The sequence below is a fragment of the Atheta coriaria genome, unplaced genomic scaffold (assembly GCF_025399875.1).
Source record: "Atheta coriaria isolate IRGN ID8LTWV9N9 unplaced genomic scaffold, Caltech_Dcor_3.1 contig_132_pilon, whole genome shotgun sequence".
In the NCBI taxonomy this organism is placed as follows: domain Eukaryota; kingdom Metazoa; phylum Arthropoda; class Insecta; order Coleoptera; family Staphylinidae; genus Dalotia; species Dalotia coriaria.
In genome coordinates, this window is record NW_027045642.1 from 4,819 (window position 1) to 24,596 (window position 19,778).

The following is a 19,778-nucleotide window of genomic DNA, read 5'->3' on the forward strand; positions in this document are numbered from 1 at the left end:
ATCGTCGAAAAAAAGTATCAAGCACCCCCCTTGGCAATTTTTTCTTAAGAATGAAAATTTCATCTCTCAGATTTCCGTTTTAACTATCCTATCTGATAGAGAATAGTCCGTAGATTAAGACGCTGCGATGCGATCTAAATTATCTCTTTTAGTTTACGAGATATTGTGGTTAAAATTATGACACTGTAACACTGAAATGGTAATAAGTATTGTAATGGTATTAGTAAATTAATATAATAACTTATATAATTATTTATTTCAATTTTACGATGTGTAGTGTTAATGTATCACTGTTGCACTAAAATGGAAATAAGTGGTATTTTACTGTCCTACATACATATAAAGTGTGAGTAACCTTTACAAAAACGCCAATTATTTAATTAACTAAGGTATACACTAAATTTTTACGAAAACTCAATCTTATTACATCCCAAAGCCCATAAATTCTTTTCGTATGCAGAGAAATATTGAAAGTAAAAGTAAATTTCGTGTATGTGCATTTCAAGATTGTAAATTTTTAGTTTCGGACTCGTGATATCGCTGCATACCTGCCTTGTACCCGGCTACGCGCAGCGCACACGACAGTTGTTTCACCGCGTGGTCCGCGCGCGTGTCTCTCTAATCGCCACGCGTTTTGAGGTTTTAATTGGATTAATCGTCGGGTATTCTTTCGGCCATCGGCAAAATATTCGCAATGGGCATGTGTGGGCATATTTCTTCACAATATATAAAAATGTAAGTGTTTTAAAGGTACCGGTTACAGCTCGCGGCTGATGGTAATTGTAAAGTATACGCTGGCCCGAGCCGGTTTAGTGAAGATGTTATCGTCGGTGGCTGGCGTTACATCAAACGCGCATTAAACCGGCATTTTAACATTATAAAGTCAAGAACAAATAAATAGTCGATGATCTTCGCAATAATAATACTAGAATATGGAAGTCCGAATAAATGATAACGCAGTAACCACGATGGATGCATGTCGAAATTGTAAATAACGACGGGACAGCAGGCGATATGGCGCGAGCGCGTGCGATTTTGTTGCAACATTACTCGCATCTGGGGATGCCGCATGCAAAGTTGAGGCTAAAGCGTTGGCGCGCGGGACATGAAAGCGAAATGTTAAAGCGATCGCAGAGCGGCTGTGGTTGCCAAATATTTCGCCACGCTTGTGATAAATAAAATACGTGGATTTTATGATGGCGATGAGATGGTACTAATAAATACTAATATTGGTTGAGTAAGCGTCACATCAAATTTAAAGCTTAACAATGGCCTTCATTACTAATACTAATAAGGCTTTTTTCGACGATTATATCTTCACCAAAGATAGATAACGAATTGATTACAAAGATTGTACTTTCATCAGAGGTGTAATATAATAATATTTCATTGCGGGAATGGCTGTTGTGCGATTAATCGCGATTGTCTGTAACTAAAATATTCGATCGTATCTATACCTTCATCAGATAGCTGATAGAGGTACCGCGTAGACAAGACCCTGGGTGATCAGATCCTATTTATCTTTAGTTTACGAGATATTCGCGATTGAATAAAATGGGCAAAAATTGATAAATGTCAATTTCTTTTAGCACTTTTAATTTGCTGACCCTCATCGTAGGAAAATATATAATTATTATTTTATATTTTTATCTGATAAAAGAATTTTACACCTTCATAATCAACAATTCGTTGGTATCTATCTCTTTAGCTTAAGAGATATGAATTTTGAAAAATCGTCGAAAAAGCTATCTCTTTTAGTTTAAGAGATATTAATTTTTGAAAATCGTTGATAAGAGCAATTTTTTTTCTTAAAATTACATCTGGTGCTCATATTAAACATTAATTATTTATTGATTATAATCATCTAAATCTCATCACTAGGATGCACTAAAAATCATAAAATCCACGGCTTATTTTTATATTTATCGACAAGCGTGGGCACGAGAATAGTTTTGTATACAATGCTGTTATCAGCGATTCGGTGTAAACAATGTTTTCAACGCATATGTCTCGCGCGCGTCTCCCAGCGCCGCATCAACTTGCTGCATGCAGCGAAGTTTAGTTTAGTTTAGATCACAGGTAATGTGCCTATTGTAAATTCGCACACAAGATCGCTTGCCTTCGACGCGCCTTTGCGCACCTCTTACTTTCATATCATATACTGTCCGTCGTTGTTTACACAGTTTCGGCATGCACTATCGGTGGATTGCAGTCAGTTTCGTGTCGGTCGCTGGTTAATCCAGTCGTGTTTTGAGAGACTTAGGTATATCGTTTATTCGGCGTTCAATATTCTAAATTTGTGTAATACTAGAAGATCAATCGACTATTTATTTGTACTTTGCGACTATAGTAATTTGTTTAATGTTCGGAAATGCCGGTTTTTGATCGCGTTTGTTATGTATATTACAAGTCACGTGATAATGGATTTGATAACATTCTTCACTCGGCGTTGTGTTTGGTGTCGGCTACTAAATTAATCGGATATAGTCGCCCCCATGTTGATTCTCATCAATAAGAAAGATCCATCAGGCTCGTGTAAGCATTTTTTAACTAAACAGCACAGATTGTTTCTTTTGTGTTGATTGTTATGTTATAACATAATTCAATTATATGAAATATATTTTTAATTTATGTTTTCGTTTAGTTATAGCACTCGTACCTAGCAGTCCGATAAGGTGTACACTGGTAAGTTTATAATTCAATCATATTATTCGGTCAAATTTGCATTTGCTGTTTATAAACAAGTTTTTTTATTAATCACGTACCTACCTGCAGGGATGATGAGAGGGGGGTCAACTGGGATAAATTCCTCGGTGTTCGGTTGATCGCTCTTAAATCGCTAACAAAAAAAAAATTAGCGAAAAATTAATGATTACCGTGGCCCGCGGGGCCCGCCCTGGCTCTCGACGACCCTGTCTGTATCTCCCTGTATTGAAATTTATTGTGTGTGTGCGCTGTAGCACTCGTTGCGCTAGGAATTGTAGTTTTCTTAGTATAACACGAGAACGCGGAGTCACAGCATGTTCGGAAGAATCTTCCCAGATGTAGAATTTTATTCTTATCTCTCAGTATAGAAATGTATAGCGAGAAAATTCCGTAACGCGAGTTATATTGAAAGTTGTGTGTGTGCACCGTGGCACTCGTTGCGCTAGGAATTGTAGTTTTTTTAGTATAACACGCGAACGCAGTGTTACAGTAAGTTCGGAAGAATTTTCCCAGATGTAGAATTTTATTCTGTATCTTACAGTATAGAAATGTATAGCGAGAAAATTCCGTAACGCGAATTATATTGAAAGTTGTATGTGTGCTCCGTAGCATCCGTTGCGCTAGGAATTGTATTTTTTTTTTAGTATAACATGCGAACGCAGTGTCACAGTAAGTTCGGAAGAATTTTCCCACATATAGAATTAAATTCTGTATCTCTCAGTATAAAATTTATAGCGAGAAAATTCCGTAACGCTATTTATATTGAAAGTTGTGTGTGTGCACTCGTTGCGCTAGCAAGTTCGGAATAATTTTCCCAGATGCAGAATTTAATTCTGTATATCTCTGTATTGAAATTTAATGCAAGAAAATTCCGTAACGCGAGTTATATTGAATGTTGTGTGTATACGCACTAGTTCTCGTTACGCTAGGAATTATAATTTTTTGATATAACACGCGAACGTGGTGTCACAATAAGTTAGGAATAATTTTTCCAGATGCGGAATTTAATTCTGTATATCTCTGTATTGAAATTTATTACAAGAAAATTCCGTAACGCGAGTTATATTGAAAATTATGTGTATACGCACTAGTACTCGTTACGCTAGGAATTATAATTTTTTGATATAACACGCGAACGTGGTGTCACAATAAGTTAGGAATAATTTTTCCAGATGCGGAATTTAATTCTGTATATCTCTGTATTGAAATTTATTACAAGAAAATTCCGTAACGCGAGTTATATTGAAAATTATGTGTATACGCACTAGTACTCGTTACGCTAGGAATTATAATTTTTTGATATAACACGCGAATGCGGTGTCACAATAAGTTAGGAATAATTTTCCCAGATGCATAATTTAATTATGTATCTACCTGAATTAAAATTTATTGCAAGAAAATTCCGTAACGCGAGTCATATTGAAAGTTATATTGAAAGAAATGAAAATAAATAATATTTTACTATCCTACATCAATATAAAGTGTACAGTAACCTTTACAAACTACGTTCGTGTTAACTACGCCTTGGAAGTTAAAAAGTATAAGATAAAAAGTATAATAAAACCATTTTTTGTTGTTATTAAGTTAACGAAATCATTTATAAAATTATTTATTTCTATTTTAAAAGGTGTAGGGTTACAATTATAACCCTGTAACACTAAAATACGAATAAATATAACATTACAGACATTTAAACATGTTTTATAAAGTGTAAAGTGCGCTTTACACACTACGAATGCGTTAACTAAGCCTTGGCAGGTTGACACAATTAAACCTAACATATAGTACACGAACTATAGTAAATAAAACATAGGTATATAAAATTTTACTTTTATTTTTATTAAATTAATGTAATAACTTAGATAAATATTTATTTCAATTTTCATGAGTGCAGTGTTATTAATGTATCACCGTTGCACTGAAATAGAAATAAGCAATATTTTATTGTTCTACACACATATAAAGTGTGAAGTAACCTTTACAGAAATGTGTGTGTTAAGTGAGCCACAGAAGTTATTCATAAAAATACTACGATAAACTAACTAACGTTCTCTTCTCTGTTTTAGCAATCGCCCTTTGATTTCCGATAGCCGACTCACGAGCTAAATTAGAATGCGAATTTGATTCGTTTCGTCGGTCGATTCGGATTTAAAATAAAATACATTAGCCTGCGTGTTGCACCGCGTGAAATACTGGTATGTGGTATGTGTAATTAAGTGTTTGTTTTATACAACAGATTCATGCGTGCTCGTAATATGTAGATCATTTTAGTCATTGCATACAAACTTGAGCGGGGTGTTTAAAATGTAGAATTAAATTCTCTACTACTACGTTTGTGTATAAACAACTTTTTGTTCGACTGACGCGTAAACGCGACGTACCTGCCTTGTACCTGGCAACGCGCAGCGCACACGGCAGTCGTTACACCGCGTGGTCCGCAAGCGTGTCTTTCTAATCGCCACGCGTTTTGAGGTTTTAATTAAATTAATCGACTGTATTCTTTCGGCCATCAGCAAAATATTCGGAATGGGCATGTGCGGCAGTTTTGTTTAATGATTTGTTGCGGTTAGAGTGTTCTTAACTAATCTCTGCGCGAGTTTTCAGTTGGTAGAATATATTACAGGATATAAAATCTCCTCATTAAAGCAAATGTATGTGTGTAATAAATTTTTTCATGGAAACTTAAGGCGGTGTAACTTAAATTGATTATTCCATTTGAGGGATACTATTTTTGCATGTAAGATCTTGCAAATTACAAACACGTGGTAGCAGTTTTATCAAAATTCTTAATCGCGTTTCGGAAAATAATGTGCATGATTTAATTATTACAGTTATAAAATTATCTGCGGAATATTAAAATGACAATATTCATGTGGTCGACCGCGCTCACTATGCCGTCGGCCGTCGGCTCGGTCATCTTTTCGCTGAACACGTGAACGTTTTTAATCGATTTGCACTCGATAACATCATTAAATTAAGAAATTTCTTGTTGACCTAATTAAAATCTTGTATGATGAGTAGTTTTTCGTTTTTGTAGTTTGTGTATATCTTAATATGTACAAAGAAATAGTTATTTTTGTCCTATTTACCGACTGTATTGCTACGCGCCGTCGCTTGCCGTCTGTTGATTTAGATGTTTTCCACAGAATATTCTATTAATTTATGATGATGCTTCACCTGTCGGTTATCTTATACAGTTGATGCTACCATCAATTAGCAAATATATATTCACAATATATTAAAATGTTAGTGTTTAATTTTTGTAGCACCTTTTTGCTCAATTTCCCGTTGATTTTTGTGTAAAATCTTTTATTTTATATTAAAATATTGTTGTTTCCTTATAAATTTCCCGTGTCATGATGTGAATATTGATTATCTTTGTAGTTGCAAAAGGTATTTGTTTGTAACACCCTGTATATTAGTTTTACTAGCACCACGTAGAAGATTGTTTTTATTTGTGAGTTTTGGATGTTCTTTGTTTCGAACTTGGGATTTTCTTTCTGGTACGCCCAGTATATTCATTTTCCTTCGTGTCCGTGAATATTTTGCTTCAACTGTTGTTTTTAGCATTTTCCTCTTTGCACTTTGAATTTTCTTTTGAAACGCCCTGTATATTTGTTTCCTTTATCGTCGAGTGAAACACTATTATTAAACACTCCAAACGCCCCAGTTAAACATGTCTCAATTGACAAATCGTAGTTTTTACCATGTGTGCTATATTCAGCATTCAAATTGATTGTTATTACTCATGAATCTCTCCAGCCAGACATAGCCATATTTATTTCTCTAGCAATTTCTTTGGTTTCGTTTGCGACCACGACCCGACTGCAAATATTTGCCAGCACACACACGAGTCGTAATTCCACGCCGCGCCGACCGAACGCAAATATTAATTACGATCGCACGCGAAATATTAATTTACGATTCGAGACCCTGCCGCCGCACGACGACGGAGGATACACGACACGGCTTATTACCGGACCGGGTGGTGGTGGTGCTGTAGCGTGTGCATGGTTTTCTTGCGCATTCATTGTTTAGTTTTACTTCTCGCGGCGCGCACGGTGTATTCAAGTCGGGCTCGTAAATGTTTCGCGATAAATTACAATTTCGCCTAACACGAGCATGCGCATAAATCAATTTGCGATATAATTTTCTGTGAGCAGTAGTTTTCTGATTGTTTCATGGCCTTCAGTAAGCATGTGTTTAAAATTTAACTATTAATAACTGTATTTTAATAATACATTAAGTCTCAAGTGGATAAATGAGAGTTTTTTTGTCCTCGTGACTAAAACCCGTGACTAAAGTACTTTAGTGACCCCCCGTGATTAAAATACCACTTTTTGTGCTCCAAAACAGTAGAAATAAAAGATATACAAGTTAAAAATAAACTAAAACATGTATTCTTGTTTTTATTGACAATATCTTGATAACTTGTCAATTTGATAATTGAGTATCGCAGAGGCGCCCGCCAAATAGCTCCGCGCCGTGTAGATTTAATTAATTTCCAACATTTCGCTGATTAAGCGTGCTGTAAATGTAAATTAGCGTCTTGTGTCTACATCGTGCCCGGTGCACAATGAAGCACCAAACACGCGTATGGGGCCCGTTGCACCAACTGGTGCGCCATAGTTATGCGCATACGTAAATTAACTTATGCAACGCTGATTATTTGGCCCACACGAAGACAATGAAGCCGAAAAAAAACCACTAACATGGCAAAATCACCTAAACAATTGAACCACCTGAAAATTATACATAAACCAAGTTTAATAGAATATCGTATTGAATATTGAGGGTGGAATTTCCAATTTTGATTGCTCCACTTGAGCGCACACGAATCAAAAACTCTTTACGTTGAGAAATTTGCATCTTTGAACGTAGTCGCAAGCGCTGGCTTTGTGCTTCTGGTGCGCGTGTTCCCTGTGATAGAAAATCAACGATTATACACATCAAAGATTATCCTCTGCTGTGGCAGCGAGGCAGAGTTAAGTCGTGGCATGTTAAGCGATGCCTATTACACGCACTCCTTAGGCTTTGCTGCTCGAATTAAATATCAACACATACTTCATCTCGACCTCAATCTAAAGACGCCAAACTTCAGACTGAACCACCACAATCTTCTGTCGGAATTATCGATTTTATGGATTCCAACAGGGTCTTCGTCTTAATTAAGATTACTTAACTAGAAAATATTGATAAACAATTATAGATGGTCCCAAAGTCTTTGGTATTTCTCGTGACCTAGTAAAAACCGGATGTGGTACCTTTCAGTACGCATTCTTCACCTGATTCAATACAAAAGCATAAAAAACTGATGATTTATGCATAAATTCTGTTGTTTTAATAATGAGCAATAATTATAAGCACAATTTTGACCTATCACAGAGTACGTGAACCCATGTGGTCTCAGATCTTGGCTGCCGTCGATGTCCATCGTCTTAACCGCGGCGTTTGCTCTCACTCGCGAGGCCATCGAGCAAACATAAGCTAACTCATTGCACGCGCAGCGCGTCCGTTGGACAAGTTTTTACATTTTGTTGTAAGCATCCACAGCGCTCGGCAATAATATTAACTGCACTCTGATTAGGGTTAACGACTGTCTGCGAACGTGCAAAGACGTGTTAAGCACCGCTGACAGTGCTAACAACCGAAGGGGAAGGTCTATGATGATAAAAAAGACTTACCGGAGTAGTGTAGGGCTGACAGGTCAACTTGATGCCATCGTGAGCGAGTTTGTCCCGAAGAAGTATCTTCAACTGCATGCGTGGTATCTTGACCAGTTCGGCTTTACCCTCTTCGTACTCATCGACGTACTTGGCCAACTCGGGCCCACTGTCCGCTGACGAGGAGGCAGCCGGCGACGCAGCGGGTGCTCCAATGCCACCGCACTGTTCCTTCTCGGAGCACCGGCCTGACGAGGTCCGCGACGACCGCGCACTCACATTATCGCACAAACACTCCTCGTGTACCGCGACACTCTCCTCCAGCGAAAAATAGACGCTCGCGGCGCCTTCTTCGCGCAGCGTGCGTACCGACTGCAGTAGGCGGGCGCGGTGTGTCGGATTGAAGACACCGATAGCGTCTAGGTCTGGGTCGCCCACCTGCTTGCAGATCTCCAGGTCGTCGTAGCCGTTGTCGATGAAGGATTCAGCGTACTGGCCGAGGTGCAACGAGCGCAGCCACTCGGCGACGATATTGCCACCATTGTTGCCGGCCATCGCCTTCCTGAAGTCCTGCAGGCGGTATCCGCCGGCCACTCTCACACCAAGCACTCGGGAGAACCGCGCTGCGAGACGCCGGTGCGGAACGCGCGAACGCAACGCGAGCTCAATGCCGTTTGAGGCGCGGACGCGAGCGAGAGTCGCACGCACGCCTAGAACCACAACGCGCACAACTGAAAGGGGAACCGAAGAGTCGCGGGGAAGAGTCGTGTTGCCGGTCGCCGGTCTGCGCACCGGAACGACTAGCGCCGAGCGCACACGAACTACCTACACCAAGTGCACTGCCACATGATAGCTTCTCCGCGTCTTACGCTTTCCAATCAACCTTTTACTCACCTTCAAGAAAAATCGGCTTGTCGCATACCTACAAGAGGTAAGTGTTTATTGTTGCCAAAAACACAAATTTATAGTCATAAAATGCATCAAAATGTATCAAATTGAAGCATACAACTACGCCATGTTTAGTGAGGTTATGTCAAACGCATTTCAACATTGTTGAATGATTTTTATCATTGTTTTAAATTATTAACTTATCAAGATTATACAGATAGACTTCATTTGTATTATAACGTTAATTAAATGAAGCTTATTCGTCTGCTCATATAGATTTCCGAAACAAATCTCAATTATTGCGTTGTATAACATCAAACGAAAGAAAATTTTAATATTTTTTCACCTGAACATTCAACCAATAGACATCAAACGTAATTAAAATCTTGTAATCGTTCTGGAATAAATTAGCTCCAAGTGCACAGAAGTACAAGCACGTGTAGCATAAAATGATTAGAGAAACAGCAATAAAGTCTTGTTTTATTTACTCGTTCTTCCCCATTTTCCTGAACCAGAACGGAAACGCGATGAAATGAAAGAATTAAAAATTCTACAAGCCGACGTGCAGAACCACTCATTAGCATTACTCTATTTCACCTCATTTTTTACATTTTCTGTAATGTTGGAAGTCATCATTGTCTCTCATTTTGCCATGTGCAAAATCTGCACTTAACTAAAAACATATTAGCAATTGAAATTTCCATGTTTTTTCCTTTCCAAGGGTGCATGGGGTGTTCCCACCGAGCAAGCACGTAAAAGTATAAAATAAAATAAAAGTTTGACCAAACACAGTTTATTAAATGAAAATTTCGCAGTACAGACGAGTTAAGTTGATGAAATCGAGAAATATTTCGTTGGATGAACACGCCGAATGAAAATACGGTTTAAAAATGGCATTTTAATGTTTATTCTGTTCGTCTGCGATGTTTTTTTTATTTATTAAAGCCGAAGAACACTTTGTACGGCTATTACTGAACCGCAACACTGATAAAATCGCGCGAATTTAAACGACTTGTTCAATTGTTTCATTAATTTAATAAATTAAACTACAAAATAAACAAAAACAAATATTTGTGATGAAAATTGTTTCATGCACATTGAAGTGAATTATTTCGTACATAAATTATGACGAAGTTTTTGGAAACCACCAGTTTACATATTCCAGAGGACGATTTAGATATAGATCCTCTTCTATAACTATTCTTGTTTTGCCGAGTGGTACGAATGTGCTCGACATACTTGTATATTGTAAATTCTCCAAACTGCTGTGGAGGATAATGCATTATCTCTCAACGGAACGCATAATGAAACTTATGCGTTAACATTAATGTATAGGGGTGATTGCGTGGTGATAAGTAATGCAAGACTACAAACTTACCACCCACAACTGACTCCAAATGAGTTGTCACTGTCTAGAATTCTGAATTGTAAAAAAAATTAATTTTTCTGAACTATCAGTTAATATTAATTTTATTTTGAATTTCACTTATATTATTGTTGAAATTTGATGAGAAAAAATATGTATTCTAATTTAGAAACAGTCAAAAAGAGTTTTAGTATAGTTCAGTTTGTAGAGTGGATTAGTTAATGTTGAAAAACGTCGTCGAGAGCTTTACAACTGCTGAATATTTTCTGACTAAAATTTTTCGGCTGTCGCCGACATGTACAGCACTTGTGTCCGCGTCGCGAAGCAAACACAAATATGCGCTGCTTGCTGGTGCATAAAGGAGCAGTGATATGTATGTATATATGTACATGGAAGAAGAGTATGTGCATAGTGACTATTCATGCAGTTCGGTGCAAATTTTGAGCCCAGCTTCAACGAGACGGGGTTCGTTTGTCGGAAAAATGCAAATGTGTAAGAGGTGCTCGTGTTTCGTTTTGCTTGCATCCAAACTCCAACGTTTTACATCCATGTAAAAAGCAATTTCTAGAGACATAAAAACATATTATTCCGGATACCCAAACCAAGCAAAACAAACAGAAATTAGTTAATTTAATGTTGATTTGTCTCTAAAGTATTGTGTTTTGGGTAAGGGATTGATTAATGGTAAGTAATTCGTCTTTAACTTATTTTAATAATGTGTAACATCTTAATGATTTTTACTCTGATGTTGGCACAAAAGGAAGAACGATAAAGTCGTCTTGCTTTGGTTGGCTCCCTCCAGCCGTATATCACCAAGACGAATGGCCACTAAATTCATGGCCGTCCTCTGACGGAACCCTTCCGTTTCTGCATGGTTTGGCTCTGGCGATATTCTGATATCACGATTGCCGCCGACCACACCACACTAGCCAAGCAATAAACCTCCAACTGCATCAACAAGACGAAACGCGAATCGTCTGCGTTTGGGAGACAATGGCACATGGGGTAGTCTGCAAGCCGGCTAAGAAGCAAGACACAAAGCGAATCGGAACAGAGGATGAGGGACTGGACAGGCTTTGGTATAGATGGTGAAGAGCATGGACATGATGAGCTTTAACTGAATATGAAGATGTATATTTCTATTGTAGTTGGTGAGATTGGCAGTAAGGAAGGAAAGTGGTGTTTAATGTACTTGCAGACTACGAAGAAGCATCGTAGGCCAGAAATGGAAAATATTTCCAATCTTTCATAATCTGCTAGAGAGTATCGATAGAGATTTGTCGGTACATTAAGACGCTGCGATCAGATCTTAATTATCTCTTTTAGTTTACGAGATATTCGCGTTTGAATAAAATGGGCAAAAATTGAAAAATGTCACTTTTTAGCACTTTTACTCGCGTTTTTCGACCTTTTACTGAAGGAAATATTTTTATTTTATATTTTTATCTGATACAGAATTTTCCAATCTATCATAATCAGTAATTTGTTGGTTGCTGTGGCTTTTAGTTTAAGAGATATGAATTTTCAAAAATCGTCTCAATATAAAGTGTACAGTAACCTTTACAAACTACGTTCGTGTTAACTACGCCTTGGAAGTTAAAAAGTATAAGATAAAAAGTATAATAAAACAAATTACATTTTTGTTGTTATTAAGTTAACGAAATCATTTATAAAATTATTTATTTCTATTTTAAAAGGTGTAGGGTTACAATTATAACCCTGTAACACTAAAATACGAATAAATATAACATTACAGACATTTAAACATGTTTTATAAAGTGTAAAGTGCGCTTTACACACTACGAATGCGTTAACTAAGCCTTGGCAGGTTGACACAATTAAACCTAACATATAGTACACGAAGTATAGTAAATAAAACATAGGTATATAAAATTTTACTTTTATTTATATTAAATTAATGTAATAACTTAGATAAATATTTATTTCAATTTTCATGAGTGCAGTGTTATTAATGTATCACCGTTGCACTGAAATAGAAATAAGCAATATTTTATTGTTCTACACACATATAAAGTGTGAAGTAACCTTTACAGAAATGTGTGTGTTAAGTGAGCCACAGAAGTTATTCATAAATAATACTACGATAAACTAACTAACGTTCTCTTCTCTGTTTTAGCAATCGCCCTTTGATTTCCGATAGCCGACTCACGAGCTAAATTAGAATGCGAATTTGATTCGTTTCGTCGGTCGATTCGGATTTAAAATAAAATACATTAGCCTGCGTGTTGCACCGCGTGAAATACTGGTATGTGGTATGTGTAATTAAGTGTTTGTTTTATACAACAGATTCATGCGTGCTCGTAATATGTAGATCATTTTAGTCATTGCATACAAACTTGAGCGGGGTGTTTAGAAATGTAGAATTAAATTCTCTACTACTACGTTTGTGTATAAACTTTTTTGTTCGACTGACGCGTAAACGCAACGTACCTGCCTTGTACCTGGCAACGCGCAGCGCACACGGCAGTCGTTACACCGCGTGGTCCGCAAGCGTGTCTTTCTAATCGCCACGCGTTTTGAGGTTTTAATTAGATTAATCATCGTGTACTTTTTCGGCCATCAGCAAAATATTCGGGACGGGCATGTGTGGCGGTTTTGTTTAATGATTTGTCGCGGTTGGAGTGTTCTTAACTAAGAAATAATCTCTGCGCGAGTTTTCAGTTGGTAGAATATATTACAGGATATAAAATCTCCTCATTAATGCAAAGGTATGTGTGTAATAAATTTTTTTCATGGAAACTTAAGGCGGTGTAACTTAAATTGATTATTCCATTTGAGGGATACTATTTTTGCATGTAACATCTTGCAAATTACAAACACGTGGTAGCAGTTTTATCAAAATTCTTAATCGCGTTTCGGAAAATAATGTGCATGATTTAATTATTACAGTTATAAAAATTATCTGCGGAATATTAAAATGACAATATTCATGTGGTCGACCGCGCTCACTATGCCGTCGGCCGTCGGCTCGGTCATCTTTTCGCTGAACACGTGAACGTTTTTAATCGAATTGCACTCGATAACATCATTAAATTAAGAAATTTCTTGTTGACCTAATAAAATCTTGTATGATGAGTAGTTTTTCGTTTTTGTAGTTTGTGTATATCTTAATATGTACAAAGAAATAGTTATTTTTGTCCTATTTACCGACTGTATTGCTACGCGCCGTCGCTTGCCGTCTGTTGATTTAGATGTGTTCCACCGAATATTCTATTAATTTATGATGATACTTCACCTGTCGGTTATCTTATGCAGTTGATGCTACCATCAATTAGCAAATATATATTCACAATATATTAAAATGTTATTGTGTTTAATTTTTGTAGCACCTTTTTGCTCAATTTCCCGTTGATTTTTGTGTAAAATCTTTGATTTTATATTAAAATATTGTTGTTTCCTTATAAATTTCCCGTGTCATGATGTGAATATTGATTATCTTTGTAGTTGCAAAAGGTATTTGTTTGTAACACCCTGTATATTAGTTTTACTAGCACCACGTAGAAGATTGTTTTTATTTGTGAGTTTTGGATGTTCTTTGTTTCGAACTTGGGATTTTCTTTCTGGTACACCCTGTATATTCATTTTCCTTCGTGTCCGTGAATATTTTGCTTCAACTGTTGTTTTTAGCATTTTCCTCTTTGCACTTTGAATTTTCTTTTTGAAACGCCCTGTATATTTGTTTCCCGGAGTAACGGTGAAAAACGAGCGATATTTGAGTGTTTAAATGTTTTCCTGTCTGCACTTAAATTTTTTCTTTTGTAACACCCTGTATATTTGTTTCCATTTTCCATCACCTAGAAAATGGACAATTTGCTAATTTCTTTATCCCGATAGAACATTTTGACGTGTTACTTGCTTATATATGCGCGACGATGCAGGTCGTAAGTTCTGTATCAATATGGCGGCATGTATTTTGTTGACATGTAAAATCTAAACTTGTATTCTATTGTTAATAAAGAAATAGTAAGATATATTGACTTCTTTGATTTTTATACCTCCGATAAAAAGGTTACCACAAAGAAATATGCATGAGATTATAATTTTACGTTGTGTTTTATTGGCAACAATAATATTAGATACATTTTATTAAATAGAAAAATATCGACAGCTACCAAATTCGGGAGTAGTAAAAACTTGCCTTAAAATACGCGCATCTCCAACACTTCACCTATAGATATTGCAAACTCCATTCATACAAACACAAACAAATAATTATATATCCAAGCATTTCTTATGTGCCTGATTGCCGACGGACACGGACACGTGAACCGAGAATTAATCCACGACTGATACACACAGCTGCATGCAATCACGCTTGTAAAACCCCGGTCACCACCCAGTGGCGTAGCGTGCCTTGTCGGGGCCCCGTATAAAAAATTTTTTGGGGGCCCTTATATGGAGGTAAAGGTTTTTCCTTACACACTTTGGGGGCCCCCGTGGCCCGGGGGCCCCGTATAATTGATACGGCAAATGCGGCGGTAGCTACGCCCCTGTCACCACCGTTTCTGGTATATGCCGTCGATTGCTTAACAAATATAAATCAAAGTACTTAATTATGATCTGAAATAACAGGACTAGTCGTGATGAACACGCGCGTCTCACCCAATGACCGGAATAGAACTGCGTGTGCAGCGAACTGCACACAGCCAACAGCGACAACACGAGGTCACTATCAGTATTGCGCGATACGTTCGTGACACGCGACAAAAATATTATTTACATACAACCATCGCGCGTACTACTCGGTCAAATTTCAACGAGACCACACTGGAAATCTTTAATCACAAGGACCAAATATTTGGAAAATGACAAAACAAATGGAGATTAATTTAAAAGTACTTCCCGCTACTCAAATGTACTAAAATCGAGTCAAGGAAACGGGAGATACAGACCTTTTTCCACCACAACTTTTCAAAAATGACAAAAATTGCTGAAGTTTGAGATGGATTTAAGAGTACTTCTCGTCAATTGAGGGTGACTGAACGTAGTTCATAGGATTAAAGCAATCTTCTTCTCTCATCTGAAGCAAACAGAATTAAAATCGAGTCAGGAAAACCTGAGTTACGGGCCGCTTTCCACCACAACTATTCAAAAACGACCAAAATTGCTGAAGTTTGAGATTGGTTTAAAGGCACTTCTCGACCCTTGAGGGTTACAGAATGCAGTTCATTCGATTAATGAACTCTTCCTCTCCCATCTGAAGCAAACAGAATTAAAATTGAGCCAAAGATATGCGAGATACAGACCAATTTCCATCGCCACTTTTCAAACATGACAAAAATTGCTGAAGTTCGAGAGTGATTTAAGGGCACTTCTCGACCCTTGAGGGTGACAGAATGCAGTTCATGCGATTAAAGAACTCTTCCTCTCTCATCTGAAGCAAACAGAATTAAAATCGTGTCAAAGAAACGCGAGATACAGACCAATTTCCACCACAACTTTTCAAAAATGGCAAAAATTGCTGAAGTTCGAGAGTGATTTAAGGGCACTTCTCGACCCCTGTGTGTGACAGAATGCACTTCATTCGATTAAAGAACTCTTCCTCTCTCATCTGAAGCAAACAGAATTAAAATCGAGCCAAAGATACGCGAGATACAGACCAATTTCCATCGCCACTTTTCAAACATGACAAAAATTGCTGAAGTTTAAGAGTCATTTAAAGGCACTTCCCAACCCTTCGGGGGTGACTGAATGCAGTTCAGACCATTAAAGAACTCTTCCTCTATCACCTGAAGCAAACAGAATTAAAATCGTGTCAAGGAAACGCGAGATACAGACCAATTTCCTCTACAACTTTTCAAAAATGGCAAAAATTGCTGAAGTTCGAGGGTTATTTAAGGGCACTTCCCGCCCCTGGAGAGTGACTGTATGCAGTTCATACGATTACAGAACTCTTCCTCTCTCATCTGAAGTAAACAGAACTAAAATCGTGTCAAGGAAACACGAGATACAGACCAATTTCCATCGCCACTTTTCAAAAATGACAAAAATTGCTGAAGTTTAAGAGTCATTTAAGGGCACTTCCAGACCATTGGGGGTGACTGAATGCAGTTCATACCATTAAAGAACTCTTCCTCTCTCAGCTGAAGGGAACAGAATTAAAATCGAGCCAAGGATAAGCAAAATACAGACCATTTTCTATCGCCACTTTTCAAAAAATGACAAAAATTGTTGAAGTTTAAGAGTCATTTAAGAGCACTTCCCGACCCTTGGGGGTAACTGAATGCAGTTCATACCATTAAAGAACTCTTCCTCTATCACCTGAAGCAAACAGAATTAAAATCGTGTCAAGAAAACGCGAGATACAGACCAAATTCCACCACAACTTTTAAAAATGGCAAAAATTGCTGAAGTTCGAGAGTGATTTAAGAGCACTTCCCGACCCTTGAGAGTGACAGAATGCAGTTCATACGATTAAAGAACTCTTCCTCTCGCATCTGAAGAAAAGGAAATAAAAATCGAGCCAGATAAACGCAAGATACGTACGATTTGCCACCGAAACTTTTCAAAAAAGTTCAAAATTGCTGAAATTGGAGATCCATTTCAGAGCACTTCCTGACATTTGGTGGTATCAAAATGTAGTACATTTGATTAAGCATCTCTTCCTTTGTTATCTGAAGAAAAGAAAATAAAAATCAAGCCAGAGAAACGCAAGATACAGACCATTTTCCACCAGAACTTTTCAAAAATAAACAAAATTGCCGAAATTGGAGATTAATTTAAGAGCACTTCCCGATATTTGGTGGTACCAAAATGTAGTCCATTTGATTAAGCAACTCTTCCTCCGCTATCTGAAGAAAATAAAATAAAAATCGCGCCAGAGAATCGCAAGATACAGACCGTTTTCTACCATATCGACAGCTAGCAAATTCGGAAGCAGTAAAAACCTGCCTTAAAATACGCTCATCTCCAACACTTCAGTTATAGATATTGCAAACTCCATTCGTGCACTCACAAACTTGCCTGAGCACCGAAGTTGTCCATTTTGCTGGAATTAATAATAAATCCACGTTATTCTTATGTGCGAAAAGTTATCCGAGTGCCGGCAGACACACGCGCACACAGATGTACCGAAAATTAATCCACGATTGATAAACACAGCCGGGTGCAATCACCCTTGCAAAACCCCGGTCACGCACGATTCTAGTATATGCCATCGATTGTTTAACGAATATAAATCAATTTACTTAATTATGATGTGAAGAAACAAAACTAGTCGCCACGAACACGCGCGTTTCATTCGATGACCGGAATAGAACTGAGTGTACAGCGAATTGCACACATCCAACAGCGACAACACGAGATCACTATCAGTATTGCGAGATACGTTTGCTGAACGCAACAAAAATTGTTTACATACAAGCATCGCGCGTGCATATCTAAACTATGAATGCCCATAAACGCTAGTTTTGGTGCTACTAGCGCGCTAGCCCTTTCACCTATTTCGTTCAAGCCAATTGCGCGCAAACTTAAATAAGATAGATAGATAGAGATAGAGATAGTATACACTGCTGACATCGTCGCATCGTCGCGAAACACTAGTGACTAAACTAAAAAACAACGAGTGAGACTCGTAGTGTTAGTTCAAAGGGCCAAAATGTATACGGCGCCAAAATGGAGATCATCAATAACAATGCCCAAATTTGAGCAAACATGATGAAATTGGAGATTGATTTAAGAGTACTTCCGCACCCCTTAACGGAAGTAAAAAGAATTAAAATCGAGCCAGGGAAACGCGAGATACTGACCATTTTCCACCATAACTATTCAAAAACCACCAAAATTGCAGAAATTTGATATTGATTCAAGGGCACTTCCGGACCCTTGACGGTGTTGAAATGCAGTTCCTATAATTAAACTGCTCTTCTTTTTTTAATCTGAAGCAAAAAAGAAATAAAATCGAAAATAATAAAATTACTCAAATATAAAGACGGCCCTGCTCTGTTCTACAATAGCTTTACGGGGCAAAAAGAGACCGAACGGTTTGATCAAATGCGATAGAACTGGATCAACTCACGGGCAAAATCTAAATAAGTAATTGACGATGCTCTTGAGGCGAAACATGTTTACTATTGTAATTCAAATCACGTAAATAATTTAAGTAAAAAATTGAGCTTTATCTTTTTCAATTTTTAGAACAACAATTAATGCTAATAACCAGGAATAGTTTGAAATACTCACTTCTGTTGACACACTTCGAGGACTCCCACTTAAAACAATTACTTAAATAAAAGTAGGCAAGATAAAAGCAAATTGCGGTCGTGGACGTAACGATCGTTGCGGTTCTGGCGTAACGTCCGTGAGGTATTTCATCATCACTTTCGCCTCCTAACCTTACATTCTCTTCACCAAAGTTAACATCTGTTAATGACGTGTGAAGTTGCAGAAAAACTAACATAAAAATGCCTCTGACTTAACACCGGATCAAAAAATACGAGTCTCTTTTATGAGAAACCTCCAGGAAGTCCTCGGAGAAGAAAATCAAAACCGTTCTCAAAGAACGCGACTTAAAAATCTACTGGGGGCACCGCGACCACGCAGGCAAGCCTCTCATGTCGCCTATTTCCTGTACCAATGTCCAAAATTGCGGGACTTCTACGAGCCGGCGGTGCCGAAGCTATTGATTCTTTCGCGGACCTACATGCTTATCTGATAATATGAAGGCACCTTTGGGAGTTGTTAGCTCTTAGGGTGCAATATTACGAGCATTCCATTAAGGCAATGCTACAATCCATTGGAGTCTCCATTGATGTTTCTAAATTTGTCAAAGGGACTGGAATATCAACCTGTAAAGAGTACACCCTTTGATGTATACAGAATGAGTTCAGTCATAACTGAGCATGATGCAAAGAAAGCTGGTGCTGAAGTTGTCAAGCAAGTTGAACATCCTCTTCTAAGTGGTCTGTTATATCCAGGTAATCTAAGAAAAAAAAAAAAACTAACAAAATAAATTTGCCTAAATGAATAATCTTCAAATAGTATAATTTTAAAGGTCTGCAAGCTCTGGATGAAGAGTATTTAAAAGTCGACGCCCAGTTTGGAGGTATTGATCAACGAAAAATCTTCACGTTCGCCGAGAAATACCTTCCGCAATTAGGTTATCAGAAACGCGCGCATTTCATGAACCCCATGGT

The 19,778-nt window shown here is 37.6% G+C and overlaps 1 protein-coding gene, 1 long non-coding RNA gene and 1 pseudogene across 2 annotated transcripts in view; 2 read left to right on the forward strand and 1 right to left on the reverse strand.

Moving 5' to 3' along the window:
* LOC135803014 (uncharacterized) overlaps window positions 1–5,522 on the forward strand; it is a 6,277-nt gene extending 755 nt beyond the window's left edge. The window contains exons 2-3 of the long non-coding RNA XR_010550701.1: window positions 2,645–2,685; window positions 4,773–5,522. This is a non-coding gene — a long non-coding RNA (uncharacterized lncRNA). The remainder of the gene's footprint in view (window positions 1–2,644; window positions 2,686–4,772) is intronic.
* Window positions 5,523–8,289: 2,767 nt separating this feature from the next.
* LOC135803015 (sterile alpha motif domain-containing protein 5-like) lies at window positions 8,290–9,087 on the reverse strand. The gene has a single exon (XM_065316646.1). It carries the CDS (start codon window positions 8,922–8,924, stop codon window positions 8,328–8,330), a length of 597 nt encoding a protein of 198 aa, XP_065172718.1. The 5' UTR covers window positions 8,925–9,087; the 3' UTR covers window positions 8,290–8,327.
* Window positions 9,088–19,045: 9,958 nt separating this feature from the next.
* LOC135803016 (tyrosine--tRNA ligase, cytoplasmic-like) lies at window positions 19,046–19,774 on the forward strand (annotated as a pseudogene).
* The last annotated feature ends 4 nt before the right edge of the window (window positions 19,775–19,778 follow it).